The 22,429-nt window shown below is 43.5% G+C and overlaps 2 protein-coding genes across 3 annotated transcripts in view; one reads left to right on the top strand and one right to left on the bottom strand.

Moving 5' to 3' along the window:
• Positions 1–638: 638 nt before the first annotated feature.
• Positions 639–16,773, bottom strand: SKA2 (spindle and kinetochore associated complex subunit 2). Its single transcript, XM_063456893.1, has 5 exons — positions 16,668–16,773; positions 7,720–7,809; positions 2,824–3,000; positions 2,527–2,609; positions 639–1,604 (listed from the first exon to the last, which is right to left on the bottom strand). The coding sequence occupies exons 1-4, from the start codon at positions 16,698–16,700 to the stop codon at positions 2,529–2,531; spliced, it is 381 nt and encodes a 126-aa protein (XP_063312963.1). The 5' UTR covers positions 16,701–16,773; the 3' UTR covers positions 639–1,604; positions 2,527–2,528.
• A 395-nt stretch (positions 16,774–17,168) lies between these two features.
• PRR11 (proline rich 11) overlaps positions 17,169–22,429 on the top strand; it is a 30,497-nt gene continuing 25,236 nt past the window's right edge. For both annotated transcript variants that reach the window (XM_063456964.1, XM_063456971.1), the window contains exon 1: positions 17,169–17,286. The gene's annotated coding sequence lies outside the window, so the exon portion shown is untranslated. The remainder of the gene's footprint in view (positions 17,287–22,429) is intronic.

The following is a 22,429-nucleotide window of genomic DNA, read 5'->3' as shown; positions in this document are numbered from 1 at the left end:
CCCCGCCTGCGCATTCAAACCGCCCATAGGAAAGTATTACTCAATGCTTTCGTATAGATGTCAGCGTAAGAATCGCGGAAGCGGCCTCTAGTGGAGGTCAGCAAGACAGCCACTAGAGGCTGGATTAACCCTCAGTGTAAACAAAGCAGTTTCTCTGAACTGCTATGTTTACAGCTGCAGGGTTAAAACCTGGGGGACCTGGCACCCATACCACTTCATTGAGCTGAAGTGGTCCTTCAGGCATTCAGTCCACTCAGCTGACCTTCAGAAACTCCTAACTTTTAGGTCTTTATGTTTGTATACTTGTAAAGTGCTTTGAGTCTCACAGGGAGAAAAGCGCTATAAAAATCGCACATTATTATTATATTGGGCAGACTTGCCTTTTGAAAATTAACATACAATCTTTAAGGGCGTTACGGGAATAGCCTAAGCTTTTCTCTCCTCTAGTAGCACGGTTTCATCTAGAATGGCCCAAAATGGGTAAAGTTTCCGTGATTGGGGCTGAAACGATCAGTTAGAATACAGGAGCTCTGTCCAACTCCCATTTTAAAATCTCAATGTTCTTGTCCTATCAGCTCCCAGGGGCGGAGCTATGCCATTCATATATGCTACCATGGATAATAGCCAATACGAGAAAGTATAAATACATTATATTTATTTATTAGAAAAGGTGGTTTATACCCAAACAAAAAAAACAAATAACCCTTCTTCAGTACTTTTAGTGCACCAGAGGGAGGAGTGTGAGAGAAATCACACCAGCTGGTACTAATTCTACATGGCAAAAACGCTCCATTGGCATAGGAACTTCGTTTCAGATTTGTTATGATGGATGCAAGGATCTCTCTTGAAGAAGTTTGTCTTACGTGTAATGTAATATTTATTTGGATGGGAAGGGAAAGTCCCAGGGTCAACTAAGTTTAGCAATAGGACTGCAGCAGTCAATAGAGGTTGAGAAAGTGGGGTTATGTTGCTTTCATACAAAAACTATTTTTTAAAATTCAGTTTCAGTATTTCTGCCAGTATTGTGACTGCTTTGCTTCCTTAATATTGTGTTTTCCTCTACTGCATATAGTGTAATACAACAAGCAGAAAATTATATTGAATTTTTAGATAAAACTACATTCCCTGCAGTGCAGGGCCATTAACTTTACATAAGATACTGAACAGTCATATTTAGACTTTTTGCAAAATGAAAGCAAGATTGAAACAATGTATATACACCCCACAAAAAGGTTTTACATAAATACAGGTTCAAATTATCCACAGTACATTTTCTGTTTTTGGATAAGGTTAAACTGGACAAAGTGCACTAGAAAAGTCATGTTTAATTTAGAAGCACACATCTCCTCCAACACAATTTGCAAGTATGCCCACCGATCAACACCACAAAGTTGTTCATATACAGGTATTTACATTTTATAACCAAGGACACATGTTGCTGGTGTTTTGTAAGAATAAAATGCAGTGCATCTCCAAGGATAGACCATTCCATCTCTTACAGATTCTTAAAATTGTTCCAGCAGTCGCCCCAACAACTCTCGCCGATATTACAACTTCAGATTTGGTCCAAAATGATATACAATTACATGTTGGTCTCAGGAGCGCTAGAAAAGAAGAAAACACAAATACAAGGTTACCAAAATTTACCAAGCTTAATATTCAACAATCCCGAGAGGGTGTCAGGTGAAATGATTTGTTTATGAAGGTTTACTTACCTGTCTTGAAGCGTGGGCCGGTGTTTAGCGCGCACCACAGTACTGGAACTTCAATTTCAGGTTCCAGCGGGACTGAAAGGAAGTGCGCACACTTCCTTTCAGTCCCGCCGGAAAACGGAACCTGAAATTTAAGTTCCTGTACCGCAGTGCGCGCTGTGAAGCCAGCCCACGCTTCAAGACAGGCAAGTAATTATGGGACATGGGGAGGGAAAGTGCACTATGGGAGGGGGTGGAAAATACTATGGAAATGGGGGGGGGGGGGGAACACTATGGGAGGGGGGGAAATTTCCTTCTTAAAATGAGGTGCGTGTTATACGCCGATAAATACGGTATTCCACAGCCATTTGACTTTTAAACACGTAGGTAGTTCAATCTATTTCTAGATAGGCTAGAAATTGGATATCTTCGTTCCAAATAAAGAGGGTGGTCCCATCTGAGCATACAATATAGTGAGCAGAGGGGGGAGATAAAATATTTTACCCACATACTGTTTTTCTAGTTATCTGTAAGGCAGGGGGAGGGGAGGGGGGGAGGAGTGTGTGTGTCACTTTTTTTCTAGTTATCTGCAGTTTTGTTGTGTGTGTGTGTGTGTGTGTGTGTCTATACACACACACACACACACACACACACACACACACACAACAAAACTGCAGATAACTAGAAAAAAAAATACAACTTGCAGATAGCTTTGAAAGAGGGAGAGATCATTCTATATGGATTATATTTAACCTAAATATGGTGACATCTGCAATGATCAAAACACTGTAAAAAGCATGAACATGAATTCAAAACATATAGCAATAGACATTACCATCATTTTAATTGCACCCCTTTTAATTGTAGGTTTTCAAATGTATGGAGTGCTTGAAGTTCTACTTCAGAGAGGGGAGAATCCTGTAAATATGCAATAGATAAAACATTTTAGGGGAAAAAAAACTATTCAGGCAAATACATATACGTGTTTAATACACATCCACTTTTAAGAAGAATGTTATTAAAAAGGAACACTGGTGTGCCACTATACAGGTTATCCAAATTCCATAGATATTTGGATTAGTTTAAGGTTAAGATCTTGGAAAAAAAAAAAAAAAAAAACACAGAATTTTACCTGAAGATCTGTTTGCTGTTGTAAATGCTGCACTATTTTCAATGTGCTTGTGAGTGTAGTCTGTATACTGTCCACAGACTTTTGCTGGTCTGCAGCAATCTTATCCAGCTGAGAGGATAAAGTTTTAAACCGTGTTTTTACCATTTCCAACTGTTCTAACAATTTGGTTGGATTTTCCTACCAAGAAAAAGAAAAAACATCAGAAACGGTCTTAATGCATATGCACACCACACTAGAGTACATCCTCTAATCTAGCAGCCAGAAGTACATAACCAACATTTATTACATGTTAAAATAAGATTGTTTTAAATATACTTGTGCATTAATACTTTTCAGTGGATACGAACCAAATCTAATTTCTACATCCTAATGATTCGGTTGGTCCCCAGAGATTACCTCTAGAGTCTTATTGATTAAATAAGACTTCACAGGTAAATCACAGACGATTGAATAGTTTGTGTGTAGATTAAAATGAACTTTGTATGTATCAACTGAAAAGTAGTCATACTAAAATCTGTTCTTTTATTGCACTCCCCAGGCACAGAGAGTGTGTGCAATGGCACAGGGACAGACAGTGAGCTAATTTAGTTATTGAAAACTACAACTCCCATAATGCACTGCTATTTTAGGTCTAATATACAGTATTAAGAGATGGGCAAAGGTTAAAGCAAATGCTTAAAGGGACACTATAGTCACCAGAACAACTACAGCATAATGTAGTTGTTCTGGTGAGTAAATTAGCACCCTTCACATATTTTCATGTAAACCCTGCCTTTTCAGAGAAAAGGCAGTGTTTACATTGGCCGTAGGGACACCTCCAAATGGCCACTCGAGGGGCTTCCTGGCTCAGGGCTGCACAGTAAACAGCCCTGCTGTTCAGCATCCCCACGCTCTGCATGGAGACACTGAGTTTTCCTCAGACATGCATTGATTCAATATAGAATAAACCTAATACGTTAAGAGTATAGGGGAATGCAAGAGGGAAAAAGACCTTAAATTGGAGCTCTGAAACTGGAATAGTATAGGGATCCACCAAACCTATAAAGATAGTGAGCTGGAGAGGAGTGATACTATGAATATAGCAGGAACAAATCCAATATGAATCAAATGAGTAAAAGAGGCTAAATGTATATTAGAATGCAACTGCAATGTAGAATCAATTCTTATCTACAGTGTTATTTAAAATGTTAAACTGTTACTATTTTGAGTTGCTCTTATAAGTTGTTACTTGTTACTATTCCGTATTTGGGTATCATCAGCCAGTATAAAGAGAAAATAAAAGGGGACCAAGGACAGAGCCTTCGGGAACTCCAACAGAGACAGGACAAGGGGAGGAGGTGTTCTTGGAAAAGGAGACACTGAATAAGCATTGAGAGAGATGCGAGGAAAAGCACGAGAGGATAGAGTCACAGACACCGAGTAATTGAAGAGTTTGAAGAACGTGTTACTGCTCGCCTTTCTTCCATCTCTGAGTTTCGGAAAGCGGGAGGACATCCAATCTCTCTAAAACTGAACTTGTCTTTCCTCCTCCTAATACTGATCCTCCTCTCGCTCTCCCTTCAAGTTAGTGGTCCATCCTTGCAAGCACGCTGTCTTGGTGTCATACTTGACTCTGGCCTCATATCCAGTATGTTGCCAAATCCTGTAAATTCCAACTTAAAAACATAGCCCGCACCCACCCCTTTCTTACAAAAGATGCTACCAAGGAGCTTGTCCATGCTCTAGTAATTTCCCGCATGGATTATTGACCCGCTCCTGATTAGTCTTCCAAAAAGCCGGATTACCCCGCTACAGTCTGCAATGAATGCCGCCGCCAGACTGATTTTCCTCTCTAGTCTGTCCTCTCCGACCTCACCCCGCTGTCAGTCCTTACATTGGCTTCCTGTATCCTATAGGAGTCAATTCAAAGTGCTAACCCATACCTATAAAGCACTGAACAATTCTAGCCCCTCATCTCTTTTCACAGATCCATAGGTTTGCCCCTCCTCGTTTCCTCCACTCTGCCCATGACCACCTCCTGACTGCTGCTTGCACTCGTACGGCCAACTCGCGTTTGCAGGACTTCTCGCAGGTGGCTCCCTTCTTATGGAATAGCCTGCCTACCCCCATCATACTCTGCCCTAGTCTTCAATCCTTTAAGAATGGCCTTAAAAATCCATCTATTTAGGAAAGCTCATGCCCTCCCAGAGTAACCTCTACCTTACATACCGGTCTCTTGCCCTCTCCTAAAGGGCAGCACTCTACTCCCTCCTCCAGCTCTGCTTCACTCACACCTTCTTGATTGCAATTTCCTGTCCTAATGTGTTTTATATCCCACCTCCTATAGACTGTAAGCTCGTTTGAGCAGGGTCCTCTTCAACCTATCGTTCCTGTAGGTTTTCTTGTAATTGTCCTATTTATAGTTAAATTCCCCCTCATAATATTGTAAAGCGCTACGAAATATTTTAGCTCGATATAATTATTCACTGTATACTTATGAACACATTTAGGTGCATTATATATGGTCTTTACTTTTGTCCCCAACCCACACCCTCAATGTATTTTATGAAGATAAAATATTTATGAAATACACATTGACTACATTGGAATTTCACAGTGTTCTCAGTCTCCATCCAGCTTAAAACTGGTATTGATAATTAGTGGCCTAGACGGTCAGTTAAGCTATGTGCAGCGCTGAAGGTGAGCACTGCACATGGTCCTTTAAATCACTGTGACTGAGCGATCATGCTCAAGACGCTGATTCAGAGTCTGCCCCTAGTATGAGGGAGCCCTTTAGGGTCTGAAAAGACCCTGGTGAGGTCTCCCAGCATGCCCTCTGCTCAGTGCTGGCCTTTGGCCAGCTGCCTAGCACCAATCACAGTTTAACCCCTTAAGGACACATGACGTGTCTGACACGTCACGATTCCCTTTTATTCCAGAAGTTTGGTCCTTAAGGGGTTAAGGAGTTGCAGCATGAAAGAAAGAACTAAGAACCATATAGTGTGCTTACAATGTTATAATATTTGCACTGATGTCAGTGGAGGAAATTCCTCAAGCAATAAGATAAGGGCGTGGGAGAAAGGTATACACACGGGGTATCATTGGATTAGAAAAAAAGTAAAATACAGATTCAGTGGGACATGAGTCACTGAGTTGTGTGCTTGGTGCATCAATGGAGGGTAGGTGCATAGAAACCTAACACAAAACAAAAACACTTACATGGGTGCCCAAAATTATACATAGGTAGGAGAACACGTTATAAATTAATGTCACATCCCATCATTATAGGACACCAAGGTAGTGTGAGGGGAAGTCTTGGTACACATAGCATGCCGGTGATAGATTTCACATTTGTTCCAGGCTGGCCATGGGATTGCAAGTTACTAGATCTCTGTTTGTGCAGCGTATCATAAAATTACGAACAATGGCCTAGTAAAATCACTTAAATATTCATGGTGCTTGGACGTTAAAATACTATAGTGTCAGGAATACAAATCGTTTTAAGATCAGTCTGCTGGCCCCTCTCCTGCCTTTAAAATGTGAGATTGCTCACCTTTTCTCTCGTTGCTGCATGGGGGTCTCCAAGTGGCTGGCCCAGCCCACCTTCTTGTTCTGGTAGCTATAGTGTCCCTTTAACATTTGTCAGTCACAGTGCCTCTAGTAGCTGTAAACTAGACAGCCACGAGAGGCACTTCAGGAGAAAATAGTAAATTTAAAGTCTTCACAGCCGGCATCAGGATGACACTGAACGCTGTTAAGTCTCCCCTCAGAGAAATATTATAACTGTGTTAAAGGGACACTAAAGGAACCCACTTAAACTCAAGGAAGTGACCTGGGTGCAATGTCCCTGTTTTAACCATGCAGTGTGAAACATTGCCATTCTGCTTCAGTTTCAATGCCACTAACAACATCTGGAGTGCCAAAGGTTGCCTATCCCTGTTCTAGTAGCTGCCACTAGAAGTGTTTTTGCAGAAGTAGTCGAGTGAAACTGGTGCAGAGACCATTGATTTGACTGAGAATCCAGGGCTTGACAAATTTGCTTTAAATCTAGAAGCCAGAAATAATAATTAAAAAAAATATATATATATATTTTTTTACTTTCAAAGCTTTATTTTAAAATGACAAAAAAGCAATTCTTAGTTGAGGCAGGGCCAGTTGTAGCAAGACCGACACAGTGTGAAACAAAAACAAATAAAGACCTCTTCCCCATGAGAATGGAGGGGGCAGTCACCTAAATAGCCACATTCTCTTACACACTACCTTTGGAAGAGCTGGAGTGAATCATTTCCCTGGAGTGCAGTGGAGCTGCTGTGATCATGTAATCTTCAAGGTCTTCTTTCTCTGCTTCTCACGCATCACTTTGTGATGCCAGAGTGACGTCATATTCCCGGCATCACTGGAGTGTGCGAGGGAGAAGCACAAGATTACAGCGCCCTAGCCACCGCCTCCATTTTCCCCTCAGCTAACCACCTTGGCTAAACGGCCTGACAAACATCCAGGCACCAGGACACAATTCTTAGTCATCATGGTGACCTGGGATTTTTCAAGCCCAGACAAGCTCATTCAATGATTTCAAAGATCATGGTATCATTGAATAGGTACATAAACTCTTCACCTATGCAGGGAGTGGTCACTTAACTGACTAACACTACAGTGTTAATACACGTTTGTATTCCTAACACCATAAGGTTACTTTAATTACAATTTAATTCAGCTTTATCCTATCCAGCTTCAGAGGTACGATGCGCTCTTCAGCAAATAGAATGCAAAGAGTTAACAGTTTTGCAGAGGCAGTGTGGGAAATTCATACATTGGTGGACATTACAGAAAAGTGCACATACACTATTCCACAGTACAATGTTCTTTTAAGGCCACAACTCCAACTACTTTGCCATGAATGAAAGGACATTCATTTACCTGTGTTGACGAATCTTCAGGAAGACTCTGCCTAATTTCAAATTCCAGCTTTTGCTCAATGTAATCCAAGTCAGATTCAGCTTTTTGAAACTAAAATGAAAGATTTGTGTCAAAAATGCACACAATAGAAAGCTCAGGAAAACAAACCTGAATTAAAAGAAAAAATCAAATGAAAATAACTGCATTGTAAATCAGTAGTACATGTAGCCGTAAAAATATAGTCATATTAACATGATGCATATAGTTTTTTTTTATGTTCTGTGTGTGAGAAATAGAATCCATAGGCCTAGATCCCAATTAGTCTTCCAATTCGGATTAGTTTCAACACTCCAGTAAAAGCTTGCGGTTTAAAGCTGTGTGCTCTGCTACCAGATGCTTTGACAATACTATTGCACTGCTAGCTGTAGAGTACAGTAGTGCAATAAAGTCAGAGCACTTTATAGCAGAAAAACCAGCAGATGTAAGCAGTAGAGTTCAGACAGTAGAGGGTATCCAGTCAATAGAAAGCAGCACATTAGAAGTGTAGTTCAGGTCACTGGCCAATGCCCTTTTAACATTGCACTGCTTTCTGTGTGTGGTCACTAGTAGTACAACATAAAAAGGGCTCTGGACTAGTTGTGGTACTAGACAAGAAATCCTTAGATGGCAAATGTGAATAGATTGTAAACTTTATCATGTCTCTGCTTAGTTTTCCACATTAAAAAATATAAATAAAAACACTCTGGTTTTAAAGATATTGCAGCAGAGTCCCAAATGTTTAAATACTGTCATTTTTAAACCTCAAAGTTAATGTGAGCTCAGACTACAATATAATACATTATTAGAGGAGCAGATTTGTGCTATATTATGACATGTCAGAAGCATGAGAATGAACACTGAGTTTCTAGTCTTTTCATATTCCTGGCTGCTTGCTTTTGACATGGTGTACACTTCCAGCAAATGGCATTTCAATTCCAGATAATGGCCCTAAGATGCATACAGGATGCTACAATCCCTGACTTCACAACATAGCAACACACACAGGTAAGTTAAAGCAGCCCGATCAGATAGTGCCAGCTTACAGGACACCATTCTTGTGGGCTCAAAATTGTTTAAAAGACTGGGAAGATCATGGAGTTTAAGGAGACTGAAAGGCCAATTGGCACATGGAGTGAAAATCCTAACTAGGGTTTCTACAGATGTTAGAACTTTGTGTTTGCACCTCTTACCTAATCCAGTGCACATTGTTAAGGTCAGGGCTCAAAATATCCACTAGCAAATGAAAATGTAACCTCTGAATAGAAATTCACCTTGGATGTGTATGTCAGGGCTTGCAGTGGTATGTAATTTTTTAAGGCCTGGGTTGCATAAAACGCCAAGTTTCAAGCTCTGGTTATTGTAAAAGGTTAGTCACTTTAAATGTTATCTAGTAAATCTAGCAAAGTTTTAGTGGCCTAAGCAATTGTGCATTTATTCCACCTTTAAATGACCTTTATTTTTATTTTATTTTTACAAGTACAATATTCTCGCCACAGCTTCAGGTGTACCCGTTTGTTGCACACTAGATATTAAGCTGGAAGACTCAGGAGTCCCTGCTTTGATTGTGTGCTAATAACCTCTTGTCCTGCCATTTAGGATTATATGGAGCTGCCCTGCATATCTTCCCAGTTTTGAAAGCCAGAAATCACAGGATTTATGGGACCGGATAGGACAGTCTTTGTTCAGAGAATGTTAACAGTTTGGGTGCAAGCGGATACAGCTGAAACCGCTTGCCCTTCAGTAGGTCTTCACTCCGTTCTCAAGCTGGTTTTAGCTCATCTTGTTCAATTATAGGTTGATCCCAGACAAAAAGGGCAGTTCAGATCAAAATGCAAGCAAGCTTGGGAATTGAGCAGGGACCCACTGAAGGGCAAGCTATGAGCTGTAGTCAGTTCTCCGTATTCTCTTGCACTTTTTTTTTATTTGAACAACTTGGCCAATGAAAAGCCAGCCAGGTTAAATCAGGTTATTTTAAACAAAATGCAACTGCAATTTACATCACTCAAGGTTGCCAAAAATCACTAGAATTCCTTCATGCCTTAAAAGTCACTGCTAGCCGGGCAATTCTGGACAAAGGAGATAATGGAAAGATCATTGAACACACAGCTGTGCCATCATTAGAAAAAGAGGCAATTGCCAGTAAAAAGTAAACAAAAGCATTTACTGGTATGTATCAACACTGATGTGTAAGCAACATTTTAAAGAAAAAAAAAAAAAACCACTGCTACTTCTAAAGGGTTAAGTGGTTTAATTATGCACACACAATGTTGCTCCATTTTGTTTTTTAGTTTATATCCGAGATGTTTTAAATGCTCACAAGGTGGGGGACCGGGAAAATTTGGGGGCAAGTTTTTTTAATTAAATAAAGTGAGCAGAACTGATGAGTCATTGGAAATTAAGCACAGATTTTAAGGTGCACTTTATTTCCTCTAAAAAAAAAAAAAAAAAAACATGCATTTAATCCAGCCCAAAGTTTGGATTTAGGCACATCCCATTTAACCCCTTAAGGACCAAACTTCTGGAATAAAATGGAATCATGACATGTCACACATGTCATGTGTCCTTAAGGGGTTAAACTGGGACAGATTTTAGATTACCATTCTAGACTCCAATAATATGAAGGTATGGATTCCAAAATTATATATTGTTAAAATGTAGACACAGGAGAAGTTATTTAAAACTTAAGACCAAACAGTACACTGTCATTGCCGATCATCTAAAACATGCAGAATTATATTAAACAGAAATGGTGGTACCTGGAAGAAAAGTAACTGCTAATTGTAAGGGACACTATAGGCACCCAGACAACTTAATCTCATCAAAAATTGTAGTTTCAGACATAGAATCTGCAATATTTATTTTGCAGGGTAAAGACTGCCCTCTACTGGCCAACTATTTCTTTACCATAAAATAAGCCCTGAAGTTATGCAAGATTACATCTTTGATACAATATAGATGACAGACAAAAAAAACACATTGGTCTTAATATCAGAGGCACTTAATGGGCAAGAATTAAGATTAATGCCCCTGAAAAAATAAAACACACCTTGTTTACCCTAGGTCCCACCGTACGCTGGTCTCACTGCGGACGCCACTCCTCCCATTGCGGAGAGCAGCATTACTCATGATCTCAGCGAATCCAATGCTTCCTAATAGGGAAGCAAAACTGGAGTCTAGTGTGCACAATTAGCAATTTCTGTGCTGCTCGAATAAGCATCTCCACAAAAATGCATTGACTCGGGCATCAATATAGGAAAACCCTTTACTTTTACACACAGGGTGTTAAAATCCTGAATGTCTGTCCGGCAATTATTGCTGGACCAAACAAGCACCAGTCTCTAGTCGCAGTCCAAGTAGTACCCACTAAAGGTGGTTGCAAGAATGTAAACACTCACTTTTCTCAGAAAGGACTATACCCTTAAACTTAAAGGACCACTCTAGGCACCCAGACGACTTCAGCTTAATGAAGTGGTCTGGGTGCCAGGTACCTCTAGGATTAACCCTTTTTTTTAATAAACATAGCAGTTTCAGAGAAACTGCTATGTTTATAATGAGGGTTAATCCAGCCTCCAAATCCTCTAGTGGCCGTCTCATTGACAGCCGCTAGAGGCGCTTGCGTGCTTCTCACTGTGAAAATCACAGTGAGAGCACGCAAGCGTCCATAGGAAAGCATTGTAAATGCTTTCCTATGCGACCGGCTGAATGCGAGCGCGGCTCCTGCCGCGCATGCGCATTCAGCCGATGACGTCGCGATCAAGATGGAGAGGAGGAGGAAAGCTCCCCGCCCGGCGCTGGAAAAAGAGGTAAGTTTAACCCCTTCCTCTCTCCAGAGCCTGGCGGGAGGGGGTCCCTGAGGGTGGGGGCACCCTCAGGGTACTCTAGTGCCAGGAAAACGAGTATGTTTTCCTGGCACTAGAGTGGTCCTTTAATGAAGTACTTTGAGGGGAAGATTAGAAATTACCCAGTATATTGCATGTTGCTTCATTCCTCCACCCCCATCATACTTTGAAGAAATGCAAAATAAAAAAATTTGTTTAATTTCCCAGAAATCAACATGTGCACAGGTTATTGAGATGTACACCCCCACCCTCCCCCCATTGATTTTCTAAAGGCCGCATATACTGCATGCTGCACTAGCAACTGTCAATATTATCTTAATGCATGAGAATCACCCATTGGGTAAAGGCATGACTGGACACCCCAAAAGCTCATGTGATACTACAATGAGATTAAATAGTGAATCAAAATAAACCCAGCTCCTACACAGTCTCAAAATATGTAACTGCAGTAGCGATTTGACAGTAAAGAATAGTACCCAACTTTTTTTTTTTTTTTTTTAAAGCAATAAGATTAATATTAAAGAAGATCAAGATTCCATTCTGTTATAATCTGTAGCTCCAGTTTGCTGGAGTTACATACATAAGCAATGGTTTTTAAGCAGCTCCAGCAATGCACAAAATATACAATTAGGAGACCAATTCCAAAGGCCAGCTTATGTGTGATCCGAGTTCAAAACAAACTTAAGATTGATTAACAATATATACTATGGGAGGATATCCATGCTTACTTGGCAAAAAAAAAAAAAAAAAATTTCATAGAGAAGAAAAAAGAATTAGTACATTACTATGAGAATCATACCAACCTAAAACGGAAGATTCAATATCTGAAATATAATAAATGTGCGTTTTGGTGCAAACCTACTAACATTTTCTGTATTTTGGTTTTAGGATTTATTATCAGATTAGAGCCCAAATGTGGGATATGTGCAGGCTCTTTCGTGGAAGAAGATGCACACTGGGGTACATTTCACAGCATACAGGCCTTCAAAGAGGTGTAGAAATTAGATCCTTCAAAGCAAAGCACCAATAAACGTGCCACTAACCCACTTGATGTGTGGCTGCACATCACATTACCTCTTGAGCCTTCCTCCTACATTGTTGAATTTGGCTACATTTTGGGGATAAGGACATCTGTTTGTGGTCTCAACTTTTTTCACTTGAGTAGAAGTGGAGTAACTGGTCACGAATAGGTATTATGTATATAGATGTTAATCTTTTCTTCTAGTAACCCCTGCAAGGAGACACTCTGCCAATCCCTCTTCCAGTTACGGTAGTTCATCAAGGACCACTGGTAGTACTGTTAGTCAGCCATCCATTAAGAGAACAGTACCAAAAACTAGTTGAATAACACAACCCCATAATGTGTTTTTCCTGTAGACCATTCCTAGATCTATGTAATTCAGTAAGCAACTGCAATATCTTCAACACTTGGTCCACAACTTCAGTCAATAGATGAAAGACTACACACATCTTCCTTTGATTTGCATGAAAACCATATGCATTTGCAGTAGTATGAAAACCGCTATGCCAAGCACATTTCCCCAAATTAATTAAAATGGTCATGGAAATAAACGGAAGCCAGTATTTACCTGAACATGCAACTTTATCTCAAAAGCTAAAATTAACAAAAAATAAAACAAATACAAAACAGTCCATTATTGCCCAAGATGCAAGTAATGTGAAACAGAAAATAGAATGCAAAAATATGCAAGCAAGCAAGAAGACCTTTCCATAGATGTTACATGATTGTCTTAATGTTGCATGTTAGAAATCTGGTGCCTGGGAGGTTATTTTTAATAAGGAAAAAAAAATCCGGTGGAACACGCATTTCAAGGCACAAGTACATTCAAGGTCAACAATAAGACTTTCAAAGGACCTGAACAGGTGGCATTAAGTGGAATGAGTGAACAAATATGCAAATACAATTATTAATGAAACGGATACGACAATTTAAAAGAACACTATAGTAACCTAAATTACTTTAGCTAAAAAAATAAATCATTCCCCTGCAATTTCACTGCTCAATTCACTGTCATTTAGGAGTTAAATCACTTTGTTTCTGTTTATGCAGCCCTAGCCACACCTCCCCTGGCTATGATTGACAGAGCCTACATGAAAAAAAAAAAAACTGGTTTCACTTTCAAACAGATGTAATTTACCTTAAATAATTGTATCTCAATCTCTAAATTGTTGAACTTGAATCACATACAGGAGGCTCTTGCAGGGTCTAGCAAGCTATTAACATAGCAGGGGATAAGAAAATCTTAATTAAACAGAACTTGCAATAAAGAAAGACTAAATAGGGCTCTCTTTACAGGAAGTGTTTATAGAAGGCTGTGCAAGTCACATGCAGGGAGGTGTGACTAGGGTTCATAAACACTGGGATTTAACTCCTAAATGGCAGAGGATTGAGCAGTGAGGCTGCAGGGGCATGTTCTATACACCAAAACTGCTTCATTAAGCTAAAGTTGTTCAGGTGACTATAGTGTCCCTTTAAGACTAACAAAAGAAGAGTTGGCATAAATAGTATGCGGTCAAATTTTTGGGATGGATTAATGTGTTTAATGTTCAATAAAAAAATTAAAGTAAAGAATTTCATAGTTCATTCTGCCAATTCACAGGTTTACATCCAACTTGTTATATAGCTACAAATGTATTATGTATCAATAGAAAACCGTAGGGGTTTCACAAAGGGATATTTTTCATTAAAGAACTGACCAGAGAATTAAAAATAAAAAATACAAGTTAATACATCAAAATAATGGGTTGGTAGGTGCATAGCAACTACACTAACTGTAGCTTGCAGACAGATGTACTCAGATAAATGTATGGATACAAGGATAGGTGTGAACGGATGAGGTGATTACTGTAGACAAATCTGGATTCGGATTCACTTAGCAGTACAAAAGAAATAACTAAGGAAAAAAATGTTTAAAAAAATCATTGGGTTAAATAGGAGGAAATGAATCCAGTATTGGTAAAAATTAAATAAGAAGTTTCAAGTCCAGAGGAAGCGGATAACCTATTTGTTAGTGTAGGTCTAAATTTAAAAAGAAGGCGGTGGAGGTTTCAACGATTGATTCATGCAAAACACAGATAGATGGGTGGAGAATGGCAGAAAGGATGTGGCACAGGGCTGGCACGGAAAACAGCAAGTGAGGAAGAGGGTCAGGCCTGGCATGGAAAACAGGAGGGGCTTCAACAGGGTAAGCACAGTGAACAACAGAGTAAGCCTGAGGGGCGCGCACAGAATAGCAGGCGAGGGGCGCCGGCGGGGCTGGTCCAGAGAACGGCAGGGATGGGGCAGGGGAGGGGCTGGTCCAGAGAACGGCAGGGATGGGGCAGGGGAGGGGCTGGTCCAGAGAACGGCAGGGATGGGGCAGGGGAGGGGCTGGTCCAGAGAACGGCAGGGATGGGGCAGGGGAGGGGCTGGTCCAGAGAACGGCAGGGATGGGGCTGGTCCAGAGAACAGCAGGGGAGGGGCTGGTCCAGAGAACGGCAGGGGAGGGGCAGGGGAGGGGCGCCGGTCCAGAGAACGGCAGGGGAGGGGCGCCGGTCCAGAGAACGGCAGGGGAGGGGCGCCGGTCCAGAGAACGGCAGGGGAGGGGCGCCGGTCCAGAGAACGGCAGGGGAGGGGCGCCGGTCCAGAGAACGGCAGGGGAGGGGCGCCGGTCCAGAGAACGGCAGGGGAGGGGCGCCGGTCCAGAGAACGGCAGGGGAGGGGCGCCGGTCCAGAGAACGGCAGGGGAGGGGCGCCGGTCCAGAGAACGGCAGGGGAGGGGCGCCGGTCCAGAGAACGGCAGGGGAGGGGCGCCGGTCCAGAGAACGGCAGGGGAGGGGCGCCGGTCCAGAGAACGGCAGGGGAGGGGCGCCGGTCCAGAGAACGGCAGGGGAGGGGCGCCGGTCCAGAGAACGGCAGGGGAGGGGCGCCGGTCCAGAGAACGGCAGGGGAGGGGCGCCGGTCCAGAGAACGGCAGGGGAGGGGCGCCGGTCCAGAGAACGGCAGGGGAGGGGCGCCGGTCCAGAGAACGGCAGGGGAGGGGCGCCGGTCCAGAGAACGGCAGGGGAGGGGCGCCGGTCCAGAGAACGGCAGGGGAGGGGCGCCGGCGGGGCTGGTCCAGAGAACGGCAGGGGAGGGGCGCCGGCGGGGCTGGTCCAGAGAACGGCAGGGGAGGGGCGCCGGCGGGGCTGGTCCAGAGAACGGCAGGGGAGGGGCGCCGGCGGGGCTGGTCCAGAGAACGGCAGGGGAGGGGCGCCGGCGGGGCTGGTCCAGAGAACGGCAGGGGAGGGGCGCCGGCGGGGCTGGTCCAGAGAACGGCAGGGGAGGGGCGCCGGCGGGGCTGGTCCAGAGAACGGCAGGGGAGGGGCGCCGGCGGGGCTGGTCCAGAGAACGGCAGGGGAGGGGCGCCGGCGGGGCTGGTCCAGAGAACGGCAGGGGAGGGGCGCCAGGGCGGCTGGTCCAGAGAACGGCAGGGGAGGGGCGCCAGCGGGGCTGGTCCAGAGAACGGCAGGGGAGGGGCGCCAGCGGGGCTGGTCCAGAGAACGGCAGGGGAGGGGCGCCAGCGGGGCTGGTCCAGAGAACGGCAGGGGAGGGGCGCCAGCGGGCCTGGTCCAGAGAACGGCAGGGGAGGGGCGCCAGCGGGCCTGGTCCAGAGAACGGCAGGGGAGGGGCGCCAGCGGGGCTGCACTAGTTGTACAGGTAGTGGATGGCAGGGTGGAACCAGAGGATGGTGAATGTTTGAATTGAGTGGGCAGAGGGGCTGGGATGTAGGGTTGATAGTATTAGGGAGGGAGGGGGCTCCAGGTTGTAATGAAGGGGGCACAGGGCAGTGATGGGGATAGAGGGGGCAGCATGGTGATGGAGGGCTCTATGAGAGGCGGATTGAAGTCAGGGGGGCACGCTCTCCCGCCATCCTCCCCGGGCGGCTCTCCCTGTGCTCGGCCCGCACTCAGCGCACCCCGGTTGCCTGGCGGGATCCCGAGCATGGCGGCTGGATATCCCGGGAATGCCCGAGGCAGACTGCGGCCGCTCCCCGCTCACACTGCCCGGGCTCCTGGCGGTAAGCGAGCCCCCCACACCCCCCGTCTTACCAAGGCTTCCAGCTTATTGACTGCCGTCTCCATGTTGAATAGTTTACATTCCTCAGGCGGACCCGGGAATACGAGCGGGGGGAGGGGGCGGAGCCCGGCCTGGAGAAAGACTAAATAGGGAGCAGACAGCTGTCGCCGCTGATTGGCTGGCTGTCACTCGGAGCTCGACAGTGATTGGACAGCCCGGGCCAGGTCCTCCCCGCTCATTGGTCCAAACTCAATGTAAACGCTGCCATAAAACACCGATTACAATTGGCCGACGGCTAAAGCACCCGATGCTATTGGAAGACACTCCCCTTCACACTGGCCCGCGATTAGTCGTCGGATCGTTCTGCGAATTTACCCCTTTATTAGACGCCTTATGCGGCTGCGACGCGCTGATTGGCAAGCGTGGGCGCAGCCACCCAGGCCGTAGCGCTGCCCGAGGCACGGCTCGGAGCCTGCCCATTGGCTCTTTTATGACCGGGCGAAAGCCAATAAACGGCTTGCATAGTGAGAAGGGGCGGGGCCCGTGTGAGGTTCTCGCTGTGTGATTGGCTGAGACGCGCTGCGCTGTCAGTTTGAATTTAGAAAGTAGTCCTGCGATTGCTGGTAGTCGGAGGAGTCCATCGGCTGCACGGTGAGTGCCGCTACCTGCACCGGCCCGCCCGGGCCTGACACCTGCTGGACACACTGTTACAGGAGCAGTATAGAGCAGCTCAGGGCCAGCACCATGGAAACCAATGGAATGTTATCATTACTGAATTAGAACGGAGCCCACAATGACTGGCCATACCGGGCAGGAATGCGGGGTGCACTCCCTCCATATACTGGCTGCAAGGCTGGATACTATAAAGCGATCACTAGAGGCAGTGAGATGGGGTTAGCTATTGCGAGATCAGGTTTCTAAATAGAAGTCAGTTGAAGAGCTGCTCTTGTGGTCAATCTCCTGTAACAGAATCCAGCTCTTACTGAGGAGACTTGTTCAATATTCACTAGTGATAGTGAGTACCTGCCCCTTTCATATCAGCCTCATGTCTTCCTGGTGGGAAGAACATTTGAAGGGGCACTAGTCACAACACTACTTTACATTAATAAAGCAGTATTGCTGTATGGATCACAGCCAGGGGAGGTGGGGCTAGGGCTGCATAAACAGACACAAAAGTGACTTCACTCCTGAATGGCAGATAATTGAGTAGTGAGACTTAAGAGGCATGATTACATGATTTTCTTTTCCCACAGGATGAGTTCCTGATTTGAAAGGAATACTCCCAACTACTATAACCAATATGGCCTGCTGTAGTAGGGAGTATGCTGTGGCCTGGCACTGCCCCACAGTAAGTCCTGCTGGGTGCCCAGGGCCGCAGACCCTGTTTCCGAAACTCTGTTGCCAGAGAATCCAGTTAGCTGTGAAGGGCCACGCCCACTGGCCAAAAGCCTCCGCTTTTAGCCTATGAGCACAGTTCTGGATCGGACGTGCTTAATTCTATAAAGATGTCTGTTTTCTCATGCAGAAGAAGACCTAATGCTTTATCGACACCCGAGGATCTATGCAAGTTGTCGAAAAATATACTAAATGGTCCACAAAAACACTGTAGTGGTTATGATGCTTGTGTTTCTTTAACCCCTTAAGGACCAAACTTCTTGAATAAAAGGGAATCATGACATGTCGCATGTCATGTGTCCTTAAGGGGTTAAAGGGTGTTATGTTGCCCTGATTGTCTTCATGACTTCCCAATTAAAAGGAACAGTCCCGTCCCCCCTATTTAAGTAGTCAAACTGTTGTTATTTCTTCCATTGACTGTGGAGAGTCAGAGGCTCTTGCCCAGAGCTACTGTTAGCTTTTCTGTCATGCATGGCCAGCTTATTCATTGGGTGAGAGTGTCAGCTGATTGCTTTCAGCCAAATAGTTAAGCTCTGCAGTGTTAAATTGACTATTTACATTGAGAGGGGTAACGGAGCACGAATTACACCATAACCACTACAGCACACTTTAGTGGTTATGGTGCTTGCAGTGTTTCGTTAATATACCTTTTTAAGAACATGTTTGATATAAAACAGGACATTTTGTGGTGCTTACAGGGCTCTTCTCTCTTCAAAAGTAGAAACCAATCCAATTAAAATCAAAAGGCATTTATTTATTGCTCCTTTGGGCATTAAAAACAAACATATAACAAAAACAGCCGCACCAATGAGAGTAAATGTGAAACGAGGTCAAGCAGAAATATTTTGTCCTTAAAATATGAATAATTTTTGAATTCACTGTGAATTCTCACTTTTGTGAATAACCCAGTAAAAATGCTAAATTATACACTGCATGATGCTTCCAAATGCTTTACATGCTTCTTATCTAGCATCCCATTGGCTTAGCGCTGTGATTGTTGCACATGCCAAGTAGGTCCCCAATGTTCCTTTATGAGAGGCATACATTTTACTGAAAATCATCTTAAGCCAAGGAGGAGCAGTTGCTTGGTGATGGATAAAAGCGAGTTAAAATGCATTATTTATTCTAAAAGAGGAACATAAAAAGTCCTCTGGAGCACTTACAGGGTCACTATAGTCACCAAAACAACTATAACTTAGAAACATAGAATGTGATGGCAGATAAGAACCATTCGGCCCATCTAATCTGCCCAATTTTCTAAATACTTTCATTAGTCTCTGGCCTTAACTTATAGTTTTATAGTTTACTTATAGTTTACTTATGCCTATCCCACGCATGCCTAAACTCCTTTACTGTGTTAACCTCTACCACTTCAGCTGGAAGGCTATTCCATGCATCCACTACCCTCTCAGTAAAGTAATACTTCCTGATATTATTTTTAAACCTTTGTCCATCTACCGTATATACTCGAGTATAAGCCGACCCGAATATAAGCCGAGGCCCCTAATTTTACCCCAAAAAACTGGGAAAACTTATTGACTCGAGTATAAGACTAGGGTGGGAAATGCAGCAGCTACTGGTAAATATATATTTATTTACAGTGTGTGTATAATGAATGCAGCGTGTGTATGAGTGCAGCGCGTGTATGAGTGCAGCGCGTGTATGAGTGCAGCGTGTGTGTATGAGTGCAGCGTATGTGTATGAGTGCAGTGTGTGTGTGTGTGTGTGTGTGTTGCAGTGGTGGGGGGTGGGCAATTTTATTATTTTATTTATTATTATTTTTTTTATATATTTTTTTCATTATTATTTCTTCTTATTATATTTTATTTAATTATTATTTTTTTTCGTCCCCCCTCCCTGCTTGATACATGGCAGGGAGGGGGGCTCTCCTTCCCTGGTGGTCCAGCATTGGCAGTTCAGTGGGGGCTGTGAGAGAGCGTTACCTCTCCTGCAGCTCCTGTCAGCTCTCTCCTCCTCCGCGCCGTCCGGTCAGCTGTTCTGTCAGCTCCCACTGTAAGTCTCGCGAGAGCCATTTACACTGGGAGCTGACCGAGGTGCTGAACGGACGGCGCGGAGGAGGAGGGAGCTGACAGGAGCTGCAGGAGAGGTAAGTAACGCTCTCTCACAGCCCCCACAGCCCCTGTCTGTATTATGGCAATGCAAATTGCCATAATACATACTATTGACTCGAGTATAAGCCGAGTTGGGGTTTTTCAGCACAAAAAATGTGCTGAAAAACTCTGCTTATACTCGAGTATATACGGTAATTTAAGACTATGTCCTCATGTTGTGGTAGTTTTTCTTCTTTTAAATATAGTCTCCTCCTTTACTGTGTTGATTCCCTTTATGTATTTAAATGTTTCTATCATATCCCCCCTGTCTCGTCTTTCCTCCAAGCTATACATGTTAAGATCCTTTAACCTTTCCTGGTAAGTTTTATCCTGCAATACATGAACCAGTTTAGTAGCCCTTCTCTGAACTCTCTCTAAGGTAACAATAGCCTTCTGAAGATACGGTCTCCAGTACTGTGTACAGTACTCCAAGTGAGGTCTCACCAGTGTTCTGTACAATGGCATGAGCACTTCCCTCTTTCTACTGCTAATACCTCTCCCTATACAACCAAGCATTCTGCTAGCATTTCCTGCTGCTCTATTACATTGTCTACCTACCTTTAAGTCATCAGAAATAATCACGCCTAAATCCCTTTCCACAGATGTTGAGGTTAGGACTCTATCAAATATTCTGTACTTTTTACGTCCAAGATGCATTATCTTGCACTTATCCACATTAAATGTCAGTTGCCACAACTGATCATTTTTCTTGTTTACCTAAATCATTAGCCATTTGGCTTATCCCTCCTGGAACATCAACCCTGTTACATATCTTAGTATCATCCGCAAAAAGACACACCTTACCATCAAGACCTTCTGCAATATCACTAATAAAAATATTAAAGAGAATGGGTCCAAGTACAGATCCCTGAGGTACCCCACTGGTGACAAACCCAAGCTTCGAATATACTCCATTGACTACAACCCTCTGTTGCCTGTCACTCAGCCACTGCCTCACCCATTCAACAATATTGGAATCCAAACTTAAAGATTGCAGTTTATTGATAAGCCTTCTATGTGCAACAGTGTCAAAAGCCTTACTGAAATCTAGGTTAGCAATGTCTACTGCACCACCCTGATCTATAATTTTAGTTACCCAATCAAAAAAATCAATAAGATTAGTTTGGCATGATCTCCCTGAAGTAAACCCATGTTGTCTATGATCTTGAAATCCATGTGTTTTTAGATGTTCAACAATCCTATCCTTTAACATGGTTTCCATTGCTTTCCCCACTACTGAAGTAAGGCTTACTGGCCTATAGTTGCCCGACTCCTCCCTTTTACCTTTCTTGTGAATGGGCACAACATTCGCCAACTTCCAATCTTCTAGTTGTTGTTCTGTTGAGTATAGCATGTCTCTAAAGGGTTTTTAATGTAAACACTGCATTTTCTCTGCCTAGGGACACTTACAGTGACCGTTACTCAGACGGCCATGAGGAGTGCTTCCTGGGTCACGCTCTGCATGGTGATACTTAACTTTCCCCATAGAAATGCATTGATTCAGTGCATCTCTATGAAGAGATGCTGATTGTCCTTCACAGTGTTTGGCTGCACCCCCACCCTGCCTCATTGGCTAAGATCATCAGAATTGATCTCAGCCAATCCAATGCTTTCCTATGGTAGCCAGGGAGTTGGATCGGGAGCGGGGTCAGCGTTGGTAAATCCGTTCGACGCTGGAATAAAGGTGAGTGAGTTTTTACTCTATGCAAGGGGACACTGAGGGCTAAATAATGTTTTTAACACAAAAGGATCCGGAATACACAGTTGCATTCCTGACCCTATAGTGTTCCTTTAATCAAAATATATTTATTTTAAGTGTTCGAGTTACATAGTTACATAGTTAGATAGCTGAAAAAAGACTTGCGTCCATCAAGTTCAGCCTTCCTCACATTTGTTTTTTGCTGTTGATCCAAAAGAAGGGAAAAAAAACACTTTGAAGAACAATTTTGCAACAAGCTAGGAAAAAAATTCCTTCTTGACCCCAGAATGGCAGTCAGATTTATCCTTGAATCAAGCAGTTATTACCCTACATTGAAAGATTATATCCTTGAATATTCTGTCTTTGCAAGTATGCATCTAGTAGCTGTTTGAACATCTGTATGGACTCTGATGAAAACCCCTTCTTCAGGCAGAGAATTCCACATCCTGATTGTTCTTACAGTAAAAAAACCTTTCCTTTGCCTTAGACGAAATCTTCTTTCTTCCAGTCTAAACGCATGGCCTCGTGTCCTATGTAAAGTCCGGTTTGTGAATAGATTTCCACACAATGGTTTGTATTGGCCCCGAAT

This window comes from Pelobates fuscus, chromosome 1, assembly GCF_036172605.1.
Source record: "Pelobates fuscus isolate aPelFus1 chromosome 1, aPelFus1.pri, whole genome shotgun sequence".
NCBI classification, from domain to species: Eukaryota; Metazoa; Chordata; class Amphibia; order Anura; family Pelobatidae; genus Pelobates; species Pelobates fuscus.
This window is presented reverse-complemented; position numbering and strand designations above follow the sequence as displayed.